At 39.7% G+C, this 22,012-nt stretch overlaps 1 protein-coding gene across 1 annotated transcript in view; it reads right to left on the bottom strand.

The window, feature by feature from the left end:
- Positions 1-22,012, bottom strand: part of DUSP16 (dual specificity phosphatase 16) — a 67,668-nt gene that overhangs the window by 16,433 nt on the left and 29,223 nt on the right. Inside the window, exons 3-5 of the mRNA XM_079305037.1 lie at positions 17,085-17,678; positions 15,789-15,927; positions 3,757-3,920 (exon numbers count right to left, since the gene is read on the bottom strand). Coding sequence (XP_079161163.1) covers positions 3,757-3,920; positions 15,789-15,927; positions 17,085-17,315 — 534 coding nt within the window. The 5' untranslated portion in view covers positions 17,316-17,678. The remainder of the gene's footprint in view (positions 1-3,756; positions 3,921-15,788; positions 15,928-17,084; positions 17,679-22,012) is intronic.

The raw sequence follows: 22,012 nt of genomic DNA, 5'->3' as shown, positions 1-22,012 counted from the left end.
AGTCCAACCATCATCAGTGCACAGTTATGCCAGGTTTTTGATGTGGGATTGATTATTCAACTGGAACAAGAAGGCTGCAGACACCAAGTCCAAATTCTACAAGCCAAGAAAACCACCCCAAAATATTAATGCTTTCTTTCAGATTGAGGCTAAAGAAAGAAGTTATGCTTCCTTCTGTTCTGAAGAATCAATCATTCCCACAGTGACATGCTCCAGTGTAATAACCATAACAGTGCCTTCATTGTGAGGCACCCAAGAGGAAAAAGTGAATTACGATGGGAGGAAGATCCAGAAATCCTAATACAAACAATGCTGTGAAAAGAAGGTAAATGCTCTTTTGTTAGCTTATTTACATTTTATGACTTGTTTAATCTGAAAATTAATAGCACCTTAAAATGTTATTTTGTTCCAGGAAATAAAATCCAGGTCTAGAAGAAAAGAATAGTTATGCAAGTGGGAAGGCAGAAAGTTTTACATTTTAAATGTTGGTACAAGCCATGAAGTGTTTCCTTCAGCCCATAACCACACTACAGATTGCTTTCTGTCACACTGACTCTCAGAAAGGCCACTGTCACTCCTATATAGGTTAGAATGCAATTTTCCTCTCTTCCACAAAGAGCAAGGAAGATCTTTTGTAAAAGTAAATACTGTCTTGCAATGCTACCAATCTATTGCAGGAAAACAACCACAATGTAGCACACTGAGACCCAAAACAAGCAAACTTTTCTCTTAGAACTCTTAGGGGGTTTTTAGCATTTCAACACTGCAAAAAAAAAAAAAAAAAAAAAAGAGTGTTTTCAGAATTAAGCATTTAGAAAGAAATCTGAAAAAAAATATTAAAATTCTCCTAAGGCTTTCCTGAATTAATCATTAGTTTTGCTGAAGGACAGAAACCAAGTATTTGTGGCTGTGTATCTTTTCTAAATAAAGCATTTAAGCAGAGGTATTAATGGTAAATAGCATTAGTATTCTGAAAAGGTCATGAATACAGATTGTTCTGCAACACAGAAACATTTCACTACTCAGGCACTCAGAGATAAGCTTATAAAGATTCTGAAAAAATAAGCTCATCTTGATGAACCTGATGAAAATTCACATCTTTATTGCATCAGATTGAACAGTAATGCTGATTAGGAGTTTCTTGCAGATATTTTTGAGATTATTTAATTTCAGAGAAATTGGTATGTCTAGTGAATGGAAGGAATCATGAGAACTCGTAGCACTTGAAGGCCAAAATAAGGTCAGTGTACAACTACATCTTAAATTTGTGGAATCTTATTAGAATTTTCCAGCTTTTTTTGTTTTGTCTTTTTTTTTTGTTTGTTTGTTTTTTTGTTTTTTTTGTTTTGTTTTACTCTGGATTTTAATAGGAAAGAGCTATTTTAATCTTGGCAGAAAGCTGACTTTCTGTCCCAAGTAGCCTCAGCAAGGCCATTAAACCAGAGCATGCAAATGTAGCCACTTACCAGCTCCTGGACTGTCCTAACAGAGACGGAACTTTGCTACTTGTCCCTGCTTGTTTTGTTCCTCGCCCTCTGCTTTCTAATGTTCTTTACTTCCCAGATTTCTTGCCATGTGTTTCTGGGCAATGAGTGTAGTCAGCCATCCTCCTGGCTCTCCCCAGGGCCCCTGTGCAGGATCTAGGCTTCCCAGCAGCCAGGCACGTTGCAGGAAGAGCAGCAGAGATCCATTTTTTGTGTTTCTAATGTGCTACCACTAACTTTTAGTTAAATCCAGAAATTGATTAAACCCAGGAAACTGGGAGTTGCTGGTATTGGGGAGGCATCAAGTGCCTTCTAAGACGTAGAAAGTCTAGTTTGTTCCCACAGCTTCTTAGTATTTTCTGGTATTAAAGATGGAAGCCATTTTGCATTTTCCAGAGGCGAACATGGAATCTGAAGAGGTAGGTAAGAGGTAGATAAACCACTGGCACTCAGGTCTGGTTTAGTGCAGCCAACAAGTAACATGCCCAAGGAAGAAGAAAAGCTACAACAAATTAATAAATCTGAAATCAAAGGATTTGTATTTGTCTCCTAAAAATGGGTAAGAAATCTAAAAGGTCACCAATGGAAGAACTTCCAAAACATTGACTGTAAGGGATGACACCAGGTGGTAAGAACTTCCTGAGCACCTGAATAGGTGGCCTGCTGTCATTTATGTGCTTCTCCATACAGCATGGGAACACAATAATCCTTGATTTTCAGTCCCAAGAATATGTGAACAAGCACAAATCTGACCAGCTCTTTCTCCAAATTTCAAAGTATCTGCGGCTGCAGTTTCCTTTGACACACACTGAAGCGACACCAAGACTGCAGATACTCTGACACAAACAGCATAAAAACATCTAATACCTTATCAACTGAGAGGGTTTTTTTTTAATTACTTAGTTCCTGCTGTCTTTTGTCAGGGGACCATAAATTACTTTTGTGGTAGGAAGAGTAATAAGCTGCTTTGACGGCCCTCATAAGTGAATCACTGGATTGAATGCCTGACTTGTTACCTGGCAGTAAAGACAAGGAAGATTTTAAAGTACAAAGTAGATGCAATGACTGCTGACTATCCTCCATTTCTGTGCTTTCTGCTAAAGCACAATTACCTTCTACATGATTGCTTGTGTGTCAAAAATCCTCTTTAAATGATTGTGGAAAACCAAAAAATAGTCTATTAATGGCCAGACTGCAATGGAGCAAAAGTAGAAGAAACCAGTAAAAGTTAAAATGGTCAAAGTACATAAATTTTATCCAGTTACAGAACTACTTATAAAAGCTCCTGGCTTAAGGTTTGTACATAGATAAAAGCCCATATACATAAGCCTCACACATAATTAGGGCAATATTCTAGGGTGAAGCACTCCCTCCCTCTCTCCCATCTATGCATTAAATGGCAGCTTCTAAAGGTTGTTGGGGATTCAGCTAATGAATAGGACTGTCAGAGAACATGGGAGGCAAGAGGGCACATGCAGCACAAGGAATAAAAATTCCCTTTGAAGGGAACCAAGGTGCAGGTTGGAAGCAGTGTGACCTGGTTCCTCATGGAGGCAAACATGAATAGGAATAGAGACCCACTGCAATTTGAGACAAGCTCTCTTAGACATCTGATAGTCCAGCATCCTACAAGTGCTATATTTGATAACTTTGCTGACTATTTTAAGTATATAAATTTTTTGCTATTCTTTAAGAGCAGAAATTAATAATTTTTAGGAATTTAAATTACTAAAAGTTTCGTAATGCAGTGCCACCATAAAAGCTCATTTTAAACAACTCCACTGCTTTCAGTAGGTGCACAGAGATTTGTTTGCAGTAATCCCTTATTATACAATTCATGGTGTTTAAATGCTTTTTCCTAGCACTTGAAGAAAATACCAAAACCAGACAACCTTCCTTTGTCCTGCTGTAACCATGAATATAATTGTGTCAGCCTCCAAGACCTGCCAAAACAAGCTGGTCAGAGCTGTGACAGGAATGCACCTGTTGTCATGGCAGATGTGGGAGTTTGCTGTTGGTCAATAAGTTCCTGAAGAATTTAACATTTCATCTGCCCCAGGATGAAGAAGAAAGACACCCAAGTTTCATATTACATGACCCATAGATTCATTAGGTGGTGTGTGGATCACTGCTTCTCCCATAGCTTTCCATGGCTTGTGCATTACCTGCATCCACCTGTGCTGTTTCAGAGCTGTAGGGATGCACTGTGGTGGAAGATCCCTGAACATCAGACACTCATTCCAGTGGCCCACACAGCACCCACAGTGCTCACCTTGTTGAGGACATCTCGCTGACACCCAAGGTAGAGATGAGGCAGGATTCTAGTTGGGCCAGTGTTGGAAACAGGTAGGCAGGGTTGAGAAATGCAAGTAGGGATGAGTGTGGATTTTCCTTCACAGAGACCAGGGAAAGAGCTGGAGAACTCAGCAAATCCACCTGTGAGAGGAAGAGCAGGTATTTAATCTACAAATGTGGTGATGCCTGTGCCAGTTCTGGGAGAGCAGCATTTAGCATGGCAGATGGGGAGGCACAGAGGGGCAGCAGGAAAACCTTGGCAGAGAAGCAGTTCACGTGCCTTTTCCTTAGGTCAGCTTTGTGGTTCTCCAGACAAAATGGGAAACACAGTAACTCTCCATTTTTTGCTCCCTCAAATATGAGAAGAAATACAAATCTTTCTGTGGAGCCATACAGCAGCAATGTATTGGCTATGTATTCCCACTCTGCCTGGAACATTTATTTGTCTCCCTCCACTTCTAAGAAGTTTTTGATGCTTCTTCCCATTCTTAATATGTGGAAATGATTCTTCAGAAAAATAGGCACAGCACCCACCACCCCATGAGCAGGCACACTTTTTATTCTCCACCCCAGCAAGATGCTTTCTAGACACTCCCTTCTCCCATATCAAGTGTATACTGAGAGCTCATTAAGCATTAATATGCATTTAGTAGTGCTTACTTTTAAAATTCTACATTACTAATTGCAATCCTTCAGTACTAATTAAAAACCTGCAGTACTATTTTGTGTGCTGCTCCACAATTAATGTATTTCATTCAGGACACTGGAAGAAGTTTCATCTTTCAAAACCACACCAAGCCAAGGCTTCTCCATGTTGAGTGGGGAGGTGAAGCAGAGGGAAAACTTGCAAACCACAGTGAAAATCCCCAGCTCTTTCCTCCCAGATGAGCAGAGTTTTAACTGAAGGAAGAGTAATTATAACCTGTTCAGAATAGAGCACCTTTTTATCACCAAGGAATTGAAGCACTGATGTGCTGAATCTGCCACATGCTATGTTCACTATGATTACAGTTTGAAGATGTGAATTAAAATTACTCAGGAATAAGCTAATGTAGTGTTTTGCCATGGCTTGCATTACATTTCCTGAATTATGCCTATTCTTTTGATTTTAAAATCTGTGTCATTAGTGAATGTAGAAACATTGAGAAAATAGTGTGTAACAACCCATTTTATCTAATAAAAAAAGCCAGCAAGCAGATTCTAGAGTAAACATTTTATGAACAGCAATTCTTGCTCAGTCTCCTGAATAAATAAATAAATAAAAAAAAATAATTTTACTATTTTGTTAGACAAACTAAGGCATTGCCCATGAGGAGCACAGATTCTGCTTGTTCCATTGAATGAGAGGAAGAATTTGCAAAACAATTCTCCCACATACTTGCTAAATTTTCTTCTGTATGGCCTAATGTTTTCCTTTCTGTTACAGGAAGCATTCCTTGACTTTATAGGCAGTATATACCTTGGAGATTGAATTTAAGCAGTTATTTGAAAGGGTGGGTGAAGAAGAGGAAATCAAATATTTGCCTTGGTTTCATTTGCTTATCCTTTATTTGCTGGGAGCATTGTTGGCTGCTTTGTGGATCCTCTCACTGACATGGCTGGAAATAGAGAACTCCTTACAAAGAAGCTGCACAAGCAAGGATTTTACATATGTGCTGTCTTTGCAAAAGACTGCACATGGGAAAAGTTCAGCAAAAAAGATTCTTCCCAACTACCTAGGGATTAGTCCCATTTCTGTGTGAAACCTGTGACAACAAATTAAGCAGGAAGGTAATGTTCAAAACACCTTAGATTTTGGGGAGATGGAATCCATGCTCTGTCATCGTAAGGAGCACTCTTTTACTTGTTATTCCAGGACTCAACCAAGGCAAATTGAAATGATTCAAGATTAAATGCTTCAATACTTCCTCTAAGGCATTCATCCTTTCAAAGTCATGTTTCTTCTTCACATGCTTTCCTAGTAACAGGTTGCTTCAGTACCTTCACAACATGAATTACACTCATGAAACTCTCAAATCACTGAAGTTTGACATTATACTACCTGCTTTACATATGCACCAAGTGAGCCCTCCTTTCCTCTGAGCCTAGTGTTAGTATCTCAACTGATTTGAGAAAGCACAAAAACAGTGATTTCTTTCAAATATTAAGATGTCATCCTTGCCATCCTCTATGACAAGGTTTTCAAAAGGTTAGTAGCTTTACAATGAATCTGGCTTTGATTTATGGCACTTCTCAATACAGAAAACCCATTCTAGGTCAGTGCATATGCAAAAACTGCTCTAAAAGCCCACAGGCAAGCAAATCCCAAACCAAGAAAACATACTCACATATGCACTCTGCTTAAATACCAATTTCTTTAAGTGCCACAAACTATCAGGGGTCTGGAAAAACATTATCCACATGTATGATCACTGAGCTGTCATGGCACTGAGACTTATTTCTGTTCAAAAGAACTGTGCTCATCACTATCTGCTTGCACTAACTTAAAAATATGCATATTTTAAAAATGCACAAGGAAATGTATTTTTAAAAAAACCCTCAGCACCTAAGGATTTATAGGGAAAGGGATTTCTTATGTTACTATAATGTCTCAATTTTCTAACACAGATGGTGGCTCCTCAGAGTCCCCAAAGCTGAACTCTATGACCAGTCTCCATGAGGAGCCTCTTATAAGGAAAGTGTTTTAAGCACTCAGACCACCTGCACACTTCTGTTATAAATGAAGCAGTTTTCAAAAAATAAATCTTAAACATTTGGAAAATTAATTTAGTCTCCAGGTAGGAATGCAGAACAGAAAATTGAGCTTTAAAAGAAAAATGGGACAGGATTTGTTTCAAATTTCATAATTTGGCTATGACCTTTGCAAGAAGGCAATTTTTTTTCTTTAAATCTCTTTACCTATCTCAGTTGGAACAGAAAGATTGGCAGCACTGTGCAGTGTGTTTTAATTAAAGAAAATATACTTTTCTTCTGGAACTAGTTTCTAAATAACACCCTTTCTCCTACCACTGCTCCAGCCTCATGTGAATCATAAATTAATTGCAAGAGCATGTTGAAACTATGGGGGGAAGGAAAGTAAAAATCCACAGATCATTAACAGAGCTACTGGGTTAACAGAGTTTTACTGAATTCTTTGATAAATGTCACTGGGCCTTGGAAGTAGATGACTGACAAATAACTCAAAAATATTCTCTCCTCAATAGCACTGAACCACACAGGTTTTCTGTATTCCTGGTGGTAAACTGAGCTGAAACAGCTCTCTTGACATTCAACAGGATGTCTCTACAAAACCATGTCAAGGTGCCAAAAGCTCTCTGGTTTTGCAGCCCTTGTGTGTGGCAGACAACCCAACACCTCCCAGTCCTTACAGCAAATTGTTTCTTGCTTACAAGCCTCCACATCCATTAGCAGAAATCTGGCAAGGTCCAGTAAACTACTTGATTGCCCTGTTGCTATGGTTCTGCAAAGTGGTGACTACAGACTTCCCTTTGATCAAGGCTTCCCTAACTACAGCTGGGACCATAAAGGTATGATCTCTAAGGGAATCTTAGTGGCAGAAGTGTTAGCTCCCTTCTCAGCCAACAGGAAGCAGAACAGGGCCAAACCCAGAAAATGGGATGAAAAAAAACTGAGCAAAATTCTGCGGTAAATTCTATTCCTCCTTATGGATTCACTGCGTAAGTCCTTATGTAAACAGGAGCCCCAATTAACTTTGCTAGAAACAGGAAGAGGCAGGGAAAGAATGTGGGATCAGGAGGCAACAAATGATAGAGAAATACTGTTGATTTGGGAAGAACTTCCTTCCACTGAGGGAATGGAATCCATCCAGATCCTTATGCTTGCTTAGTTTCAGTACCACTAAAACAAATCATAAATTAATCTGGAAGAATGATCCTGAGGAGCACAAACAGTTGTAACTGCAGCTCATTTCTCTGTGTTCTGTGGCAACAGAGCAGGAGCATTCCAGTGCTGCCAGCTGCTCTGCTGCAATCAGGAACAGCAATCAGAGCTCTGCAAACCACTCTGCAGGGCTGCAAATGAAAGATCAGCTAAACCCAAAGGTCTTGATTTGAACACTTAGTACAAAGTTAGCAGATCATATTTCAATGTTTTTGTCCAATATTTAATAAAACCTTTCCAGTTAAATGACACCATAACAGGACAGGTGGATGGTTCTTATGTTCATTCCATGTTACACTGATTTCTTCCTCCTGGTCTTTGTATTTCCTTCAATGGGATGTCAAACCATTCAGAGATGTGACCATAATTAGACAAGGCAAATTCACAGGGAACATACTAATTACTGATTTGGCCCAGGGAAGAGTAAAAAAGGTTAAATAGAAGCATCAGTTACTTAAAAAAAATAATTTTCAAAATGCAAGTGTCATTCACATCACAGACCACAGATGCTCCCTCATACATCCATCTATCTCTCAACTTACATATATTTTTAACATATAGGAAAAAAAAATTCTATCAGGAGGCAATCCTAGTATCTCTTTATAGTTGGTCATAACATTACTGCTGAAACAACCAATTCTGTAGTTCCTTTTCATCCTCAAATGTCTGCAGAGATGTGCACTAGAATTTTTATCCTTAATCATCTAGAGAGAGCTGCCCTTGCTAAGGGGGCATGTGCATACTGACAAAGCACATAAAGCAGCAGAGATCTGACTGCTTCAGAGATAAGGTGGGTTAAGTTTGGCTGTGAAACTGAAAAGCAACAGTTGAGGTGCAACTCTGAGTTTCTTCACAGCTCTTCAAGGAAAGGGAAAGATGAAGAGAGAGCACCTTACCATTAGGTGTGACTTGCTTTTTCTGTGTAACTGAAAGCATGGAGAAAACTCCTACAAAGGTGAGAGCTCCATGCATACACAAATCCTAATAGTTAGTTACAAATGGAGAAAACTGACAGTGCATTTGTGCCATGAGCATTTTGTGCTATTTCTTTGTCAATGCAGCCATGAAACCTAACTTGGAATGAAAGGTGAGAAAATAGGAGTTCACATCACTTCACATGTTTGCAGTGAGCTTGGCCAGCTACAGCTCAATGGAGAACTCCAGCAATTGCTTCTGAGCCCCAGAGCTGGGCAGTGTGGCCAAGGCAGAGGGGACAGGAGATTCAGCTGGAGAAAAGGTGGTAACCAGGATGAAATTCTCTGACAACTTCTCCAACTAAAGGAGACCAACTCCAAAGACCAGAGGAGCAGCTTTCCACTTTCAGACTACATAAGCATGTTTTTCATCCAAGTGACTGAGGAGCTGCAGAACCAAGGAATTCCACCTGCCATCTGTGTGCCACCTGTGCTCATCTCACAGCAGATCCTTGTGGACATCCAGCCTGAACTCCCTGAGTTACCTGGTCACACCAGCAAATCCACTCCCAGCTCAACTTTTCAGGGAGAGACACTAATTTAAGGCTCTGCACTGTATCAGTGCTTATTTCATACAGCTCACAAGAACTTCCCTTATTTTTTTTCATTGAATTACTCCCTTTGTCAAGCCTTACTGAAGCTGACCAACTTTTGAGCTTTTGAAGCATCTTTTGTGGGTGACAGCAGAGACACAGGCAACATGGCAACTCCTGAGAGCTGGCTTCCCTAAAACTCCAGGCTAAGAAAAGCCTAGGAAGTGTTTAATACAATATCCCTGCAGCTCCATGTACCTCACCCAGGAGGCCTATGAGGATCTCTCCTGATGGAGATGTAAGAGACAGTGGATGTGTCCTTTTTCCACATGCAGTCTGCTGAAAAAGGCCACAGGCAAGGCACACTGGTAACAGAGCAAACTTTGGCATTTTTCTGAAGTGCCATTCTAATCAGATACTGCTCCTTTCCCCCCTGCTTTGGATTCTGACTGTTCTGAAAAAGCCAAAGGGAGAAATTGGTTTTCTTCAATGAATTCTTGAAAACAAACTACAAGCTACTTCCTTCTTTTTCCCACAAGACCTAATGTCTGCCAGTACATCAGCACATCAGTGTTAATTCAGCATCAAAAGCCATTCTTTTAAAGCAGAGAGTGGAAAAGGTCTGAGACCCAAGGGATGAGTCAGAAAACCAAAGACTACATGCATGTACTGGGACAGCATTGCAAGAAAGAGACTTTGAAGCTTGTAGATTTAACAGACAATTCCACCTTTATTAAATGAAGAATTTGCTTCTTCATTAAGGGCACTAATTATTCATAATTTTATATAGCCACATACTAATAAATATTATATTGCTATCCTTCTCCCTCCCCTTTTAAAATTTAATTTTCCCTTTCATAGGAAATAAAGAATAAAAAAGCAGGAAAATTTGCAACTACCTCTAAAACATAATAATCAGACCCTATGATTCTAAGTGAGCCTCACCAAATGCCTGTATTCACCAAAGGTATGCAGTGGAGTAATTCATATTCAGCTTTTAGGGCTTTTTTTTCCCTCTTCTAAACAGCAATTTAGAATTTGTTACTGTAAATACTGATTAGTGCCAGGCCAGTAACATAATGTTACTGAAAACTAGGCTAAAAAAATAAATCAAACAGCACTATTGCAAAGACAAAATATACAAACCCTGAAGTTTTAGGTTTGCTTTGCCTCAGAGGCTCTTCGTGTCTTTCCTGGTCACATCCCCTTTGAACATTAACGTGTTTATCTAAAAGCTGCAGTATAGATTTTTTCCCTTGCTGTAAGGAAGGAAAGCTGTAAACTTTCTGACTCACAAGTTTTATGAATCTGCAATGTTTCCACTCGGTTTAAAGAACCGCAGCCTTCCACAGGCTGTTACAATTCCCGCATTCCAGCTCCGCTCCACAGGGACCCGTGCCATTTTCCATTACATAAGCTCAGGCTGGAGAGCCTTGTCAGGAGGGCTCCATCCCATTGGTGTCCCTCCCTCCTCAGCCTCGGGAGTCCTTCCACAGCATCCAAGGTTTCCCAGTTTGGGAAAGCCAGGGGTGTTTTTATCCCGGTGGCGTTCGGAAAGCGACCCCGTTATTCCAGGTGTTTTACAAGCACAGTAGCAAGGGAAGTTCTTTGCCCTGGAGGGTTTCTGCCTTTGGTAAGACAAGGTTAATAGGCAGGTTAAGCAAACAAGGAAGGGGAGATGTGTGAGAGTGGGGTCAAGCTTCCCATCCCACCCAAGTGCCATATTCCAAGTGGCACAGCAAGTACAAAGAACAGAGTGGACACCCACACTGCCCTTTCTGCCTTTAAGGGAAAAAAACCCCAAAAACCTGCACCATAATTTCAGTCAATTAAATTTCACAAGCATCCAGAGGTATCCAAAACAAAAGCAAACTTAACAAGTTATTCTTGGGTTTGAGAAATGTTATGTGAGCTCTACTCTAGTCAAACCTTGCTCTCTCTCAAAAGACAGCAAGTGGATACACATATGAAAATAATAAACTTGACTCCCATTCTTCAAGTGCTTAAAACAATTATGGCACTAAATGAACACTGAAAATTGCATTTTAAGTACAGAGGGTGGGAGGATATTCACAGAGGCCTGGCTGTAGCCAAGGGTACTAGCTTTTCCAAGCTCTCTTAAAAATTGATGGAGAGGGAGACTTTTCAAGGGAGTGATTCAGAGCTAAGATCCTCTCTCACTCTCCTCTCCACCAACACTGGCTGTACTCTATGGGTTATGGCACCACTTGGGGAATACTGCATTCCCTCAGGAAGATTTTTACCTCTCTCAGTAGAGGCTTCCTTCTAATGGAATCATTAGAATGGGTGGGAATATCAGGAAAGCTGGCATCATTGTGCAACAATCTCCTCCTCCAAACACTGGCAGGATATTTAACAGTTCATTCTCACTATACTCATTTCAAATTGCAGATAACCTGATTACATTAATTGATGACACCAGCATTTTAAGGTGTGCTGGGGTACTATGCAAAGACTCACATGTAGGAAATACTCAGAACATCAGTAAGCCACAACTGAAAGTTATAAAGCTTCAAATCCAAATGTTGAAAGGTGTCAGGATGCTTGCCAGGACTTGTGCCTTCTTTTAGTCCACATTGAACCACATGGAGCCCTTATTTGACATAGGGGACTGCAGAAACTGGGAATAAAGCCCTGTCTCACAGCTCTGGTCCCTTCAGTACACATAAATCACCAGCTCCACCTACAAGAGAATATTCTTCAGATTTCCTGCTCCCCTGCCACAAGGAATGCTTCTTCTGGAGATAAAGCAGGGAGAAAGCACTGGGCTTTTCTTATCTAGCTTTTCTTTAGGCAAGTAAGATAACACAATGGTGAATGTACCTTAGAGATACTTCACTATTTTTACACTAAAGATTTCATTAAATGGGCTTCCAATTTCAAATATTTCTAAAATGAAGGCAAGATAAAGAAGAGTTCCAAATATGCTTCCTTCTCCTCGGATCCTCCAAGTCTTCCATTTAGTACACACCCCTTGTCAGGTGAGGGACAGGTCAGGGGGAAACAAGGAATTGGGAAGTTTCAGCTAAAACATGCCTTTTGCCACACTCCCTAGGTAATCACTCCCTGCTTTGTTTCAGGACCTTTGTCCAATCCCACTTAACTCATTCTCCACTCCATATGACCCCAACATTTGTCATTGAATAAAAACCCAATAACTTAATTTATTATTTCTCCTTATTACTTCTTTGTGCTCAGCAGGAGCTTGTCAGAGAGCTCTAGTGAAAGGAGAATCCACTACATCACATTACTACTGATATTTTTCATAGGCAGAAGGGTAGCAAGAGATTAGAAGGCAATTACCTACCAACCATTGTTTTTGAGAGGGAGGCATACAGTGTTTCAATGTTAGGCTATCACAATTTTTAATGATAGTTTGTATATACAGAAAGGTTATGGTTTGGTTGTTTGCCTGTTTTTCAGAAAGCCTTCTGTTTAGATAGTATTCTGAACAAAAAAAAAAGTTTAAAAAATCAACACAAAATAAAAATCTGCGCTTCACCTTCTTCACAGGAAGCATTTGAAAGGTAATTGTCATGAAGACATCTCTGCTTGCAATGAGCAAAGCTAAACCAGATTAAAAGCAGGGGAGAACAAGTATTTAAGGAAAATAGAACATGAATGCTTCCATTCACATAGTGGAATAGAATTTAATCAAGACTCATGATGTTTACTGCCTTAATAATGATCATTCAAGCAAAAAACACTAGTCTCTCCTGTTTCTGCAAAGTAAGCAGGAAAATCATAACACTATTAACTAAGGAAAGGACTCCACTGCAAGTAAATCCAATTGCCAACATATGAGAAGGAATCAAGTGACATCCCTATGTTTAAATCTTACTTAACTCAGAGGAGTAGATGCCATGATGTGGACACCAAGGCTTAATTCTGTTTCCATTTCAGTATTTTGTGCACTGTTAAAAATTAAGAATCAAATTGAGTATTTAATTCCTGAAAACATTCCTCACCAGATTATAAATATTTTTGTGAGGCTATATCAAGATCTTAAACTAATTGGTAAGGGTTCCTTTGAGGTATTTGCAATAGTTACTTCAATGAAAAACAACCTCCAGGGCAGTGCACACCGTTATGCACAACCTAAATAAAAAAAACCATCTCACTGAGTGCTCAGCAGTGGGGGGTTTCAACAAGAACAGAGGCAGGAATTCCAGATATTCATTAATTGCTCCTTATTCTATCCCAACAAAAAATATTTTCCTACCCCAAAATGTTTATTTAAGGTCACTATTTTAAATAAACCAGATTTAGTGGCATAGGGAAAACTCAAGTCCAAAGGTTTTGCTTTTTACACAGTACACTGACCCCTGCCCTCATTATGGGCCATAAACATTTATGAGAGTTCGTCATCAGCTTGCTGAGACAACATATTTTATCTGGTTTGCTACAGCCATATATCAATGAACTCCAAGGAGCTTTCTGTAAGACTGAATCTACACAATTCTCCTTCACCCCACACCCTAAAAGGTTTCTTCAGTGTGCATTGAGTAAACTAGATTTTTAAAATGAGATGTAAAAAAATAAGCACATGAAATAAGCACTTAACTGTAATAGTTTCCTTATAGTAAATAATTTCCTTATATTTCCCGTCTTTCTTCTCCTCCTCCTCCACTGGTTTTAAAACCACTAGTTGTTTCTGCATCCATAAATATCCTCATCCTAGCTATGTAAACAAACACAAGAGGAAATTCTCAAACCTGATCTTTGCCATTTGACACGCTAAAATAAAAGTCCTGCTTTTTATAAGGATGATTTTGACACATTAGATTCCCAAACTAACCCTTAACAGAGCTATGTGTCTGAGTTCACCTCAGCTCATGTGCACTGTTACGTTGCTTGTGGTTTAGGTAACATTTTCACCTTGAACAAACAACAACCACATGCTGGAAATGAAAAGAAAACAAAACCATTTCTCCCAGTATCACTATGATACATGCAAGTGGTGACTGCCCAAATGATGCACTGGGGAGCTGGAACATTCCCTTCCTGGTCCTGGCCATTCCTATGAGAGCCACAAGCAACTCTGAGAGTGGAGACTCTGAGAACTCCTTTCAGAGGGTCCAGCAGATGTGACTGAAGATCAAAGCCATGTCTCACACAAGTGAGGAACAGTGTGAGGAAGAGAAGTTCATGGTACTTTCCTGTTCTTGGCCCCTCCTCAACACCTCCCTGCCATGAGGTCTGACTCTCAGTTGTAAGAGAGCTGTTTCTATCATGGGAATTAATTTTAGGATAGTCAGATTTCTGCCTGGAGCTGTAATCTTCAGGTTATTGAAAAACCCTTCAGGATAGCTGAGCAGAATTGAGAATTCAAACAATAAAAGGATTTCTGAGGAGATACAGTTTCTGGACTGGCTTATTTTTCAAATAACAATTTTCAGTTCAAGAGAGTATTAACCAGTTATTTCATCACTTTTGCATTAAGCATTTACTGTGCCTACACAACACACAATTCTTGCTGACTCGTATGTAAGAAGAGTTACTTAATCTAATACTGTAGTCCACCACCCACAGGTGTAGTTCTTACCTAGACAGCAAAGAAAACAAAATAATCAACCCTAGCCAAAGCAAAACCTACTTGGTTTAATGTAAGTAAAGCTCACATGAGCACCAAACTCACGTCCCAGTGCAGAAATTATTCACTTTCACTGTAAGCACTTTCAAAACAAGTTGAGGAAAGCTCTCTTAGGACCACAACCTCTCACTGTCATCTGAAGTCACTACAAACTGGAGGAAGCATCTCTCTGGAGTTGTTTTCTTTCTCTCACCATTATTCAGTCTCTGTGTTTCAGCATTTCTCAGACACTAGGTGTTTGCTTCATTAGATGACTGATCCAGTCACTGCAATGGATTTCCTGTTTAAATTCATCATTCCCTCTTCCTTCAGCCTTGGATCTATTTCATGCCCCTCCTTGTGAACACTGTCTACTGTTCCACGACAGAAATAATGACACAAGCACACTGTGAGACCAGCAAATCCTGTATTATAAGGAATTTCATTTCTATAGGTGCTTTGACCTGGGATTTAAAATTAAAAACAAAACCAAACAAACAAAAAAGGCTGAAGGAAAAGATCTAAATAAAGTGCTACCACTTAAGGAGAAGTTTAAAATGTCACACAAACTAATCTCTGTAACTGGGAGATAATTTCCTTTGTTCTTATTTTAGTAATTACCAATTCAGTAAGGAAGAGATTTTCTTCCTACCATGTGCAATACTTAAAAAACCAGGGAAGCCCATTTCTGTTACTACTTTTTTGACCCTAAAGTAGAAGACATGCATCTAAAAACCTCTGCATTGTTCCATTTCCATTTACACAGAGTAATGGTGTAATATATTCCCTGTAAGATGCAATTTCTAAGCACTGCATGTATTATGAGTGCCACTACATGCAAAAAGAACTACAGAAATGTCTCTGCTATAACTGTAGTTTATACCAGCACTTGCAAAACTGTACAGGTCTGCTATACCAACATCATTTTCTTTCTTCTCTTTATTCAAGTGTTTCAAACATTTCTTTCAGTACATGTCACCTGAAAGGGGTTTCTTTTGTTACATCTTACCTGAAAGGAGATACACAGAGCTGAAATTCTTCTCCAGTTTACCCAGGAGCACAGTAAGAAAACAGTCAGATGAGAGAGAGGTCACATCTTTAGAGCTTTGGTCATACACCACCACTTCCTGCTTGCAATCAATTTCAATCTGAAACACAAGGAACTCTGAGTAAAACAGGAAGGAAGAAGATGATTAAAAGCACCACATTATCACCTCCATCAGGTTCCCATATATTTGCTATAACAGCAGTTCAGATATATAGATTTCTTATGCACCTGTTCACTAAACAGTTTTTATTTTATACTTCATACACCTCTCATATTTAATTCTCTGGAGAGTTTGTAAATTGATTATTTGCTGCAAGCTGAAGCCCACTCCATAAATTTCTATCATTTGGTAATTTCATGTCACTTGCTCTACCTACAGTGAGGCTGGTGGATTTGTTTAAAAGCTGAGCTTTTCAGAAGATGGCCCTGCCTCACTTTCTGCTTCTGAGGGTTTTGTGCACAAACAGTAAAGAAATCTTAAACTGCCTCTAAGTTCACACACGTTTTGGTTACCTGCACAACTTTATACATAAAATATGCTTTAGATAATAAAAATAAAAAACTTCATTTTCAACGTGTCAAAGCAAGAACACAGTAGATTATTTTTTGCACCCAAAACAAATTAATGAAATAATGAAACAAATATCAATGGATAAAAAAGCCCCAATAACCCCTCCATACACAGACAGAGAGATACACATTAATTTTAAACAGCATAACTGATAACACTATGCTATCAGTGAAAATCACACCCCTCCTCCCAAATAAATAAACACCAAAATTCATTGAACTGCCCCCATGAAAAGCCCTTTAAACAGCAAGTAGGGTCCAGGACTAACAGAGAGGCAGTTTCTGGGCAAACCAAACGATCACTTGCTAAGCAAGCCCCACCACAGATCCCCAAGAATTCTTCAAAGTTTAGGAGAGAATGTTTCCTGCCTTACATACATTTGAGAGAGTGTGCTTTGCAAGACACACAAGAACCCTGAGTACGTTCTTTCAGAGTAATTTCTAAAGATTCTACCAAAAATCCCAATGATAAACTCAATAGTAACCAATACCTTCATCAATCAGGTAACATCTCAGCTAAACTCAGTCCTTTAATCTTGTTGGGTTTTAGTTGGGTTTTTGGGGATTTTTGGTTGGGTTTTAATTTTTTTAAATATTTAATGAAATACCTAAGGAAAAATTACTACAAGTTGCTTTCCAGCCACTCTTTTAAACAAATACAAGGAATAAGAGGAAAATGACCCCTACCTTGTGTTTTGCTGAATGCTGAATGAGCTCTGTGATCAAAACTTTGTCCTGCTGCAGCCGGCGCTTCATGAGCTTGGAGCAGTTGATGTTGATGGCATCCAGGATGTGGGAGGTGTTGTACTCCACAAAGGGGCGGCTGTCAATCAGCAGCACCCTCTCTGTCCCGCTCTCCAGCAGAGCCACCAGCCTCTCGGGGACAATGGCTCGGGTCCTGACCATCTCATCGGCCATGACAACAGTGGGGCCTCGCTCCCACCTCCCTCTCTAATTTGCTGCGGTGATGTAATGGCTGTGTACTCAAAGGCTTAGCCACACCATTGTGCTAGAAGTGTATGAGGTCATGCTGGTAGTGACTGGCAAAAGAAAAGTTAAATCCATTTTGAGAAAGAGCTCTTGGACTGAATGTCTCCTCCTGCTTCCAGTTGATGTACAAAGGGTTGGCTCCACAAAGCGGCCCCTCACGTCTGATTCATCGGGAGATGACTACGGAGTAGCCATTTCACAATTCACACAAAAGATGCTTTCTGGCTGCTGCTGCATTACATCATTCTTTACCTTTGCTCCTACCCATCAGCTTTACACCAGACTGAGAGCCTGTGAGGAGGGGAAGATGTAAAAAACCAAAAAACACAAACCAGATGAGGCCATGAAACTTCACAGAACAAAACATTCAGCTCAGAGGCTTAGCTGTACAGTGGGCCATACCATGGAATAAACACATTCCTGAGGAGTTCTCCTCTCTGCTGGATGTGCCAAACACCTAGAGAGAGCATTGACAACTACAGCCTCTGAATCCATTCCAGTGATCTTGCCCAGACAATTATCTTGTATTTCAGGCAACATACCCTGCCTTAATTGCAGACTTTTGTTGCCACTAGCTCTGCCTCTTCACAAGACTTTGTTAGAACATAATTAAGAGATACTGCTCTAAATCACAGTATTCCTTTCAATAGGAAAACTATTTAAAAGTATTTCAGCACTGCACCACTTAGTAAGAAGTAAAATTTGTTTTTTTAAAACACTTAAACATTTTAAACCTCCAACATTTTAAAACTTTAAAGACTTGGAAAATATTTCACAATACAGCACTGCAAGTTGGGGAACTGAAACTACACAAAAGAAAGGAGCAAACTTACATCCACCTCTCTGAAGGAAATATTTGAATAGAAACCAGGCCAAGATGCCACATCAGGACACAAGCATTTTATTTGAATTAATCACCAGAGATGGATGAGGTCTCACACTACTGGAAAGTAAAGCAGTGAGCACTCTTCTGTTCTTCCTGGAGCTCTGTGATGCTTATGTGTGGTGGGTAACCTCCAGCACTCATGCTAAATAATCTCTGAAACAAACGACACTTCTCTAAAATTAGATCCTGACAGCATCTGAACAACATCAGCTCAAAGAGCAGCAGCAGCAGAGCAGTAAAACCCTGATACCTTTAACCCCTCATGGTACCACAGACTCACAGCTGTCCTTGGGCTCCTCACAGTCTCCCAAAATCACATTCTCATGGCACAAGGTCTCCTAGGAACACTCCTCAGAAAGGACCCACCACGAGCAGCATCCTTCAGGGATACGGCTTACCTTTCAACTTAAATTTTATAGTGTTGACTTGCTGCTTCTGTTTGAAATGTTTGTTATTTACCTTAACTGCAAAAGAAGTAATGAATTCAAACTAATCGATAAATTTATATTAAAAGTCCTGTTGTACCAACAGGCCAGTTGCATTTGGCACTGGGAAATCCCAGTCTGAAGATGTTGTGCTCTGTAGATTTATAGTACAAATCTACATTTAGACAGTCTTAAGCAAATTCTACAAAAAGTACAAACTTCACCTTAACAACCCAGAAGAGGAAACTGGCAGTTGTTTAATGAGTTTCATGTGGCAATACAAGAAAAACACCAGCTTCCATGTAGACAGACATTAGGTTGACAAAATGTGATTTTCCATTTGTTCTTGATTTAGTGCTGTTGTGATAGTGCTGTTAAGCTTGTCCAGATAAATGGAAGCACACAGCAGTGAAATGCATATTGCTCTAAACTATAGTAAAAACATTGGAAAATATACTATACCAAGTTTTTATTCAATGTTTTAAAGAACCTTGTTGGCAGGTGTGCTCCTCCTCAAAGAGCAGTCATTTCACACTAGTCTCAGGAAGGCATCAAAAGACAACTGATTATCAAAATGACACTTTGCAGAGGGGAGAAGTAATCTTGATGGTTATGTCAATTTTTTCCACCCAAGAAAATAGTATTCTACAATTTTAAAATTTCTCTTAACATGTCCTGTCACAAATTTTGATTCTCTTTTATTCACATCAAAGGTTGCCAGACACCAAATGCACTGAACTCAATGAAAACTTTTCCACTGGCTCTAGTGGGAATTGGCTCCAGCTCCTTTGTAAGCTAGACAGTTTGTTCATGAGCTAGACAGTTTGTTTTGATGCATAAATTGCTGACTTAAAGTCCAAGTAATAACAGGAAAATAAAGCAGCTGAGAAAGTACAGAACTCTAAAACGGATGCTGTTAGAATCAGTTTAATCTTTAATTTTCAACTTTCAGTTTGGATATGCTTATCTTCTAAGAGATTACTGTTTGCTGTCTCAGCCTTCACTTTCATACAGCAACAGAAGTTTGTTTCAAAAGACTCTTGTGAAGAACTCAAACCAATCATATCTGGTGACAGAGTAAAGAGCATGTAAAGAGCATATGGCAAGTGGGCTTCAGTCAAGAATCCTTTTAAATAGCCCTATTACCTTAACAAACCAAATACCTTGAAAGGATTCTGCCCATGGCTTGAAAGCAATGAACTTAACAGTGTTAAGTAACAATATTAACTTAATAATGTCACCTCAAGTTATTTCAGTTGAAGTCCTATTTTGACAGGAACATCTCAGTGGTGCAGGGGAGAAACAACATTTTTATGAAGTACAGGTTTTTCTTTCAATTCTCTCTGCTTCTGGAACTATGAGAGTTTGGGACTCTTCCCTGGGACCTATCTAAACAAGAACTGGCAGCCTCTTGCTTTAGGTAAACACTTGAGCACTCATCCCCTTCCTCATGACTGGTTTTATCATCCAGCTTCTCTTTCTCCTCGTGACTTAGATCTCAGTGGTATTATAGTGTATAATACACTGCCCCAAACAGGTCATTATGCTGCTGACTTTAAAGCTAGGAAGCATCCTAGTCACAGAGTGTTCCATGTTGAAATCAGAATTATGAAAAGTGATCCATAATTGAGCCATGAGAATCCACCCCAGAGTCATTCATGTATCCACTGGGAACACTGCATGGCTGCTTCCTCCTTCTAGAGAGACTGCAGCACTGGCACTTTTAAACAAGAAAATTAGATATTTAACTTGCTGTGAAATAAAAAAATCTGTTCCACACTCGCCCAGTACCTTTACAGCTTTTCCTTACTGTTTAAAGAACCAAACCAACAATCCTCTCACTATCTTGCACACAAACAGTGGATTACTAATGTTTACATATTTGTTTAATGCTGCCACAGAACTACAGGATCTCTTGCCTCAGGGATTCCTGTCCCCATCCCAACTGGTTCAGATGCAGTGAAATAAGCAAGTGCCACATTTTCACTTATGTGATTGTGTTTGGTTTTTCAGTCACAATAACTCCCATTTTGTGTGCACTCCTAATTTCTATTGCTGTCACTTTGACTCCAAGCAATTCCTTTCAATCACAACAGGATGACTGTTTGAATTCTCAGGTTTTGGCTTGTATAGAATCATGGAGTTATTTAGGTTGGAAAAGACCTCCAAGATCATTGAGTCCAGCTGTTAAAGTAACATTGCCAAGTTCACCACTAAGCCATGTCCCTAAGCTTCACATCTACACAGCTTTCAAATACTTCCGGGAATGAGAGGCAGATGTTTTAGGAATATATTTTAAAAGCTCTCAGAACAAGAGTCTCCAATTCTACCCCAGTTAAGGAATTAGCAAAGAGCTTCTCAAAGCCTTGCTCCAATCTCTGAAAGACTTCTGCCTCATGTAAGAAGATAACCTTGAAGCTGAACCTTGCTGTCATAAATGTGTGGCTATGTCACTAATGCCTGCTTTGTCAGGAGCCTGCAGCAGTGTCCCCACACACGTCATGCAAAACACCAACAAAATCACTTTACTGCACCTGAACAAGGTCCTGAGGGGAAGCCTTTATGAACTCAGCTGAGACATATGAAGGACTAGGGTGTTTTAAACTGTGCATTTTTCTACTTTTTACAGGTAAACACGTGTATATATGAGAAAAACATTGTCATCCCCTAGAGTACTCTTCATGGGTGGGCACCATTGTAAAAGAAAAGTTGAAAAGCTAAATTAAAATTCAAATGTAGAACATCCCAAACTGCAGGACACAAACTACTGCTGGCTGCTACAAGAGGGGTATTTGGCTTCTTTGTTGCTGGGAGTGGCCAGTGGTCCAACAGCAGGTGCCAACACCATCAACACCAGTCCCTATTAGCACAGACACACCTGACACTGGACAATCAAGTCTACACAAGCCAGAGAGGAACTCCAGATCCAGGGACCATGGGGTGAATTCCTACTCCTGCAAGAACCTTTTTCCCTCTGCCAACACCTATGACCAGCACAGCATTCCCTCACTAGCATCAAAAATATGGAAATTAATTGTGCTCTGGATGGTTCCTTTTCCCAGTGCTGTGAGAGACTAAGTGACACCTGAGACAGCTCCAAGATGCTACTCAGTGGCCAGAAACAGACTGTCCATGGAGCACAAGGCAAATAAAATTTTTAATTGAAAGTGAGGAATAGCTGTTCTTTTGAATTCAGCAAGAAAGCCAGTAAAGTCCAGAGATCAACAACTGTGTAATAAAGTGCAAAGTCTGGGGAAAAAACCATTATCTGAAGTTAGAGAAGAATAGGTATTACCTGCCATTGTACAGAACAC

This window comes from Erithacus rubecula (assembly GCF_903797595.1).
Source record: "Erithacus rubecula genome assembly, chromosome: 4".
Taxonomy (NCBI): Eukaryota; Metazoa; Chordata; class Aves; order Passeriformes; family Muscicapidae; genus Erithacus; species Erithacus rubecula.
This window is presented reverse-complemented; position numbering and strand designations above follow the sequence as displayed.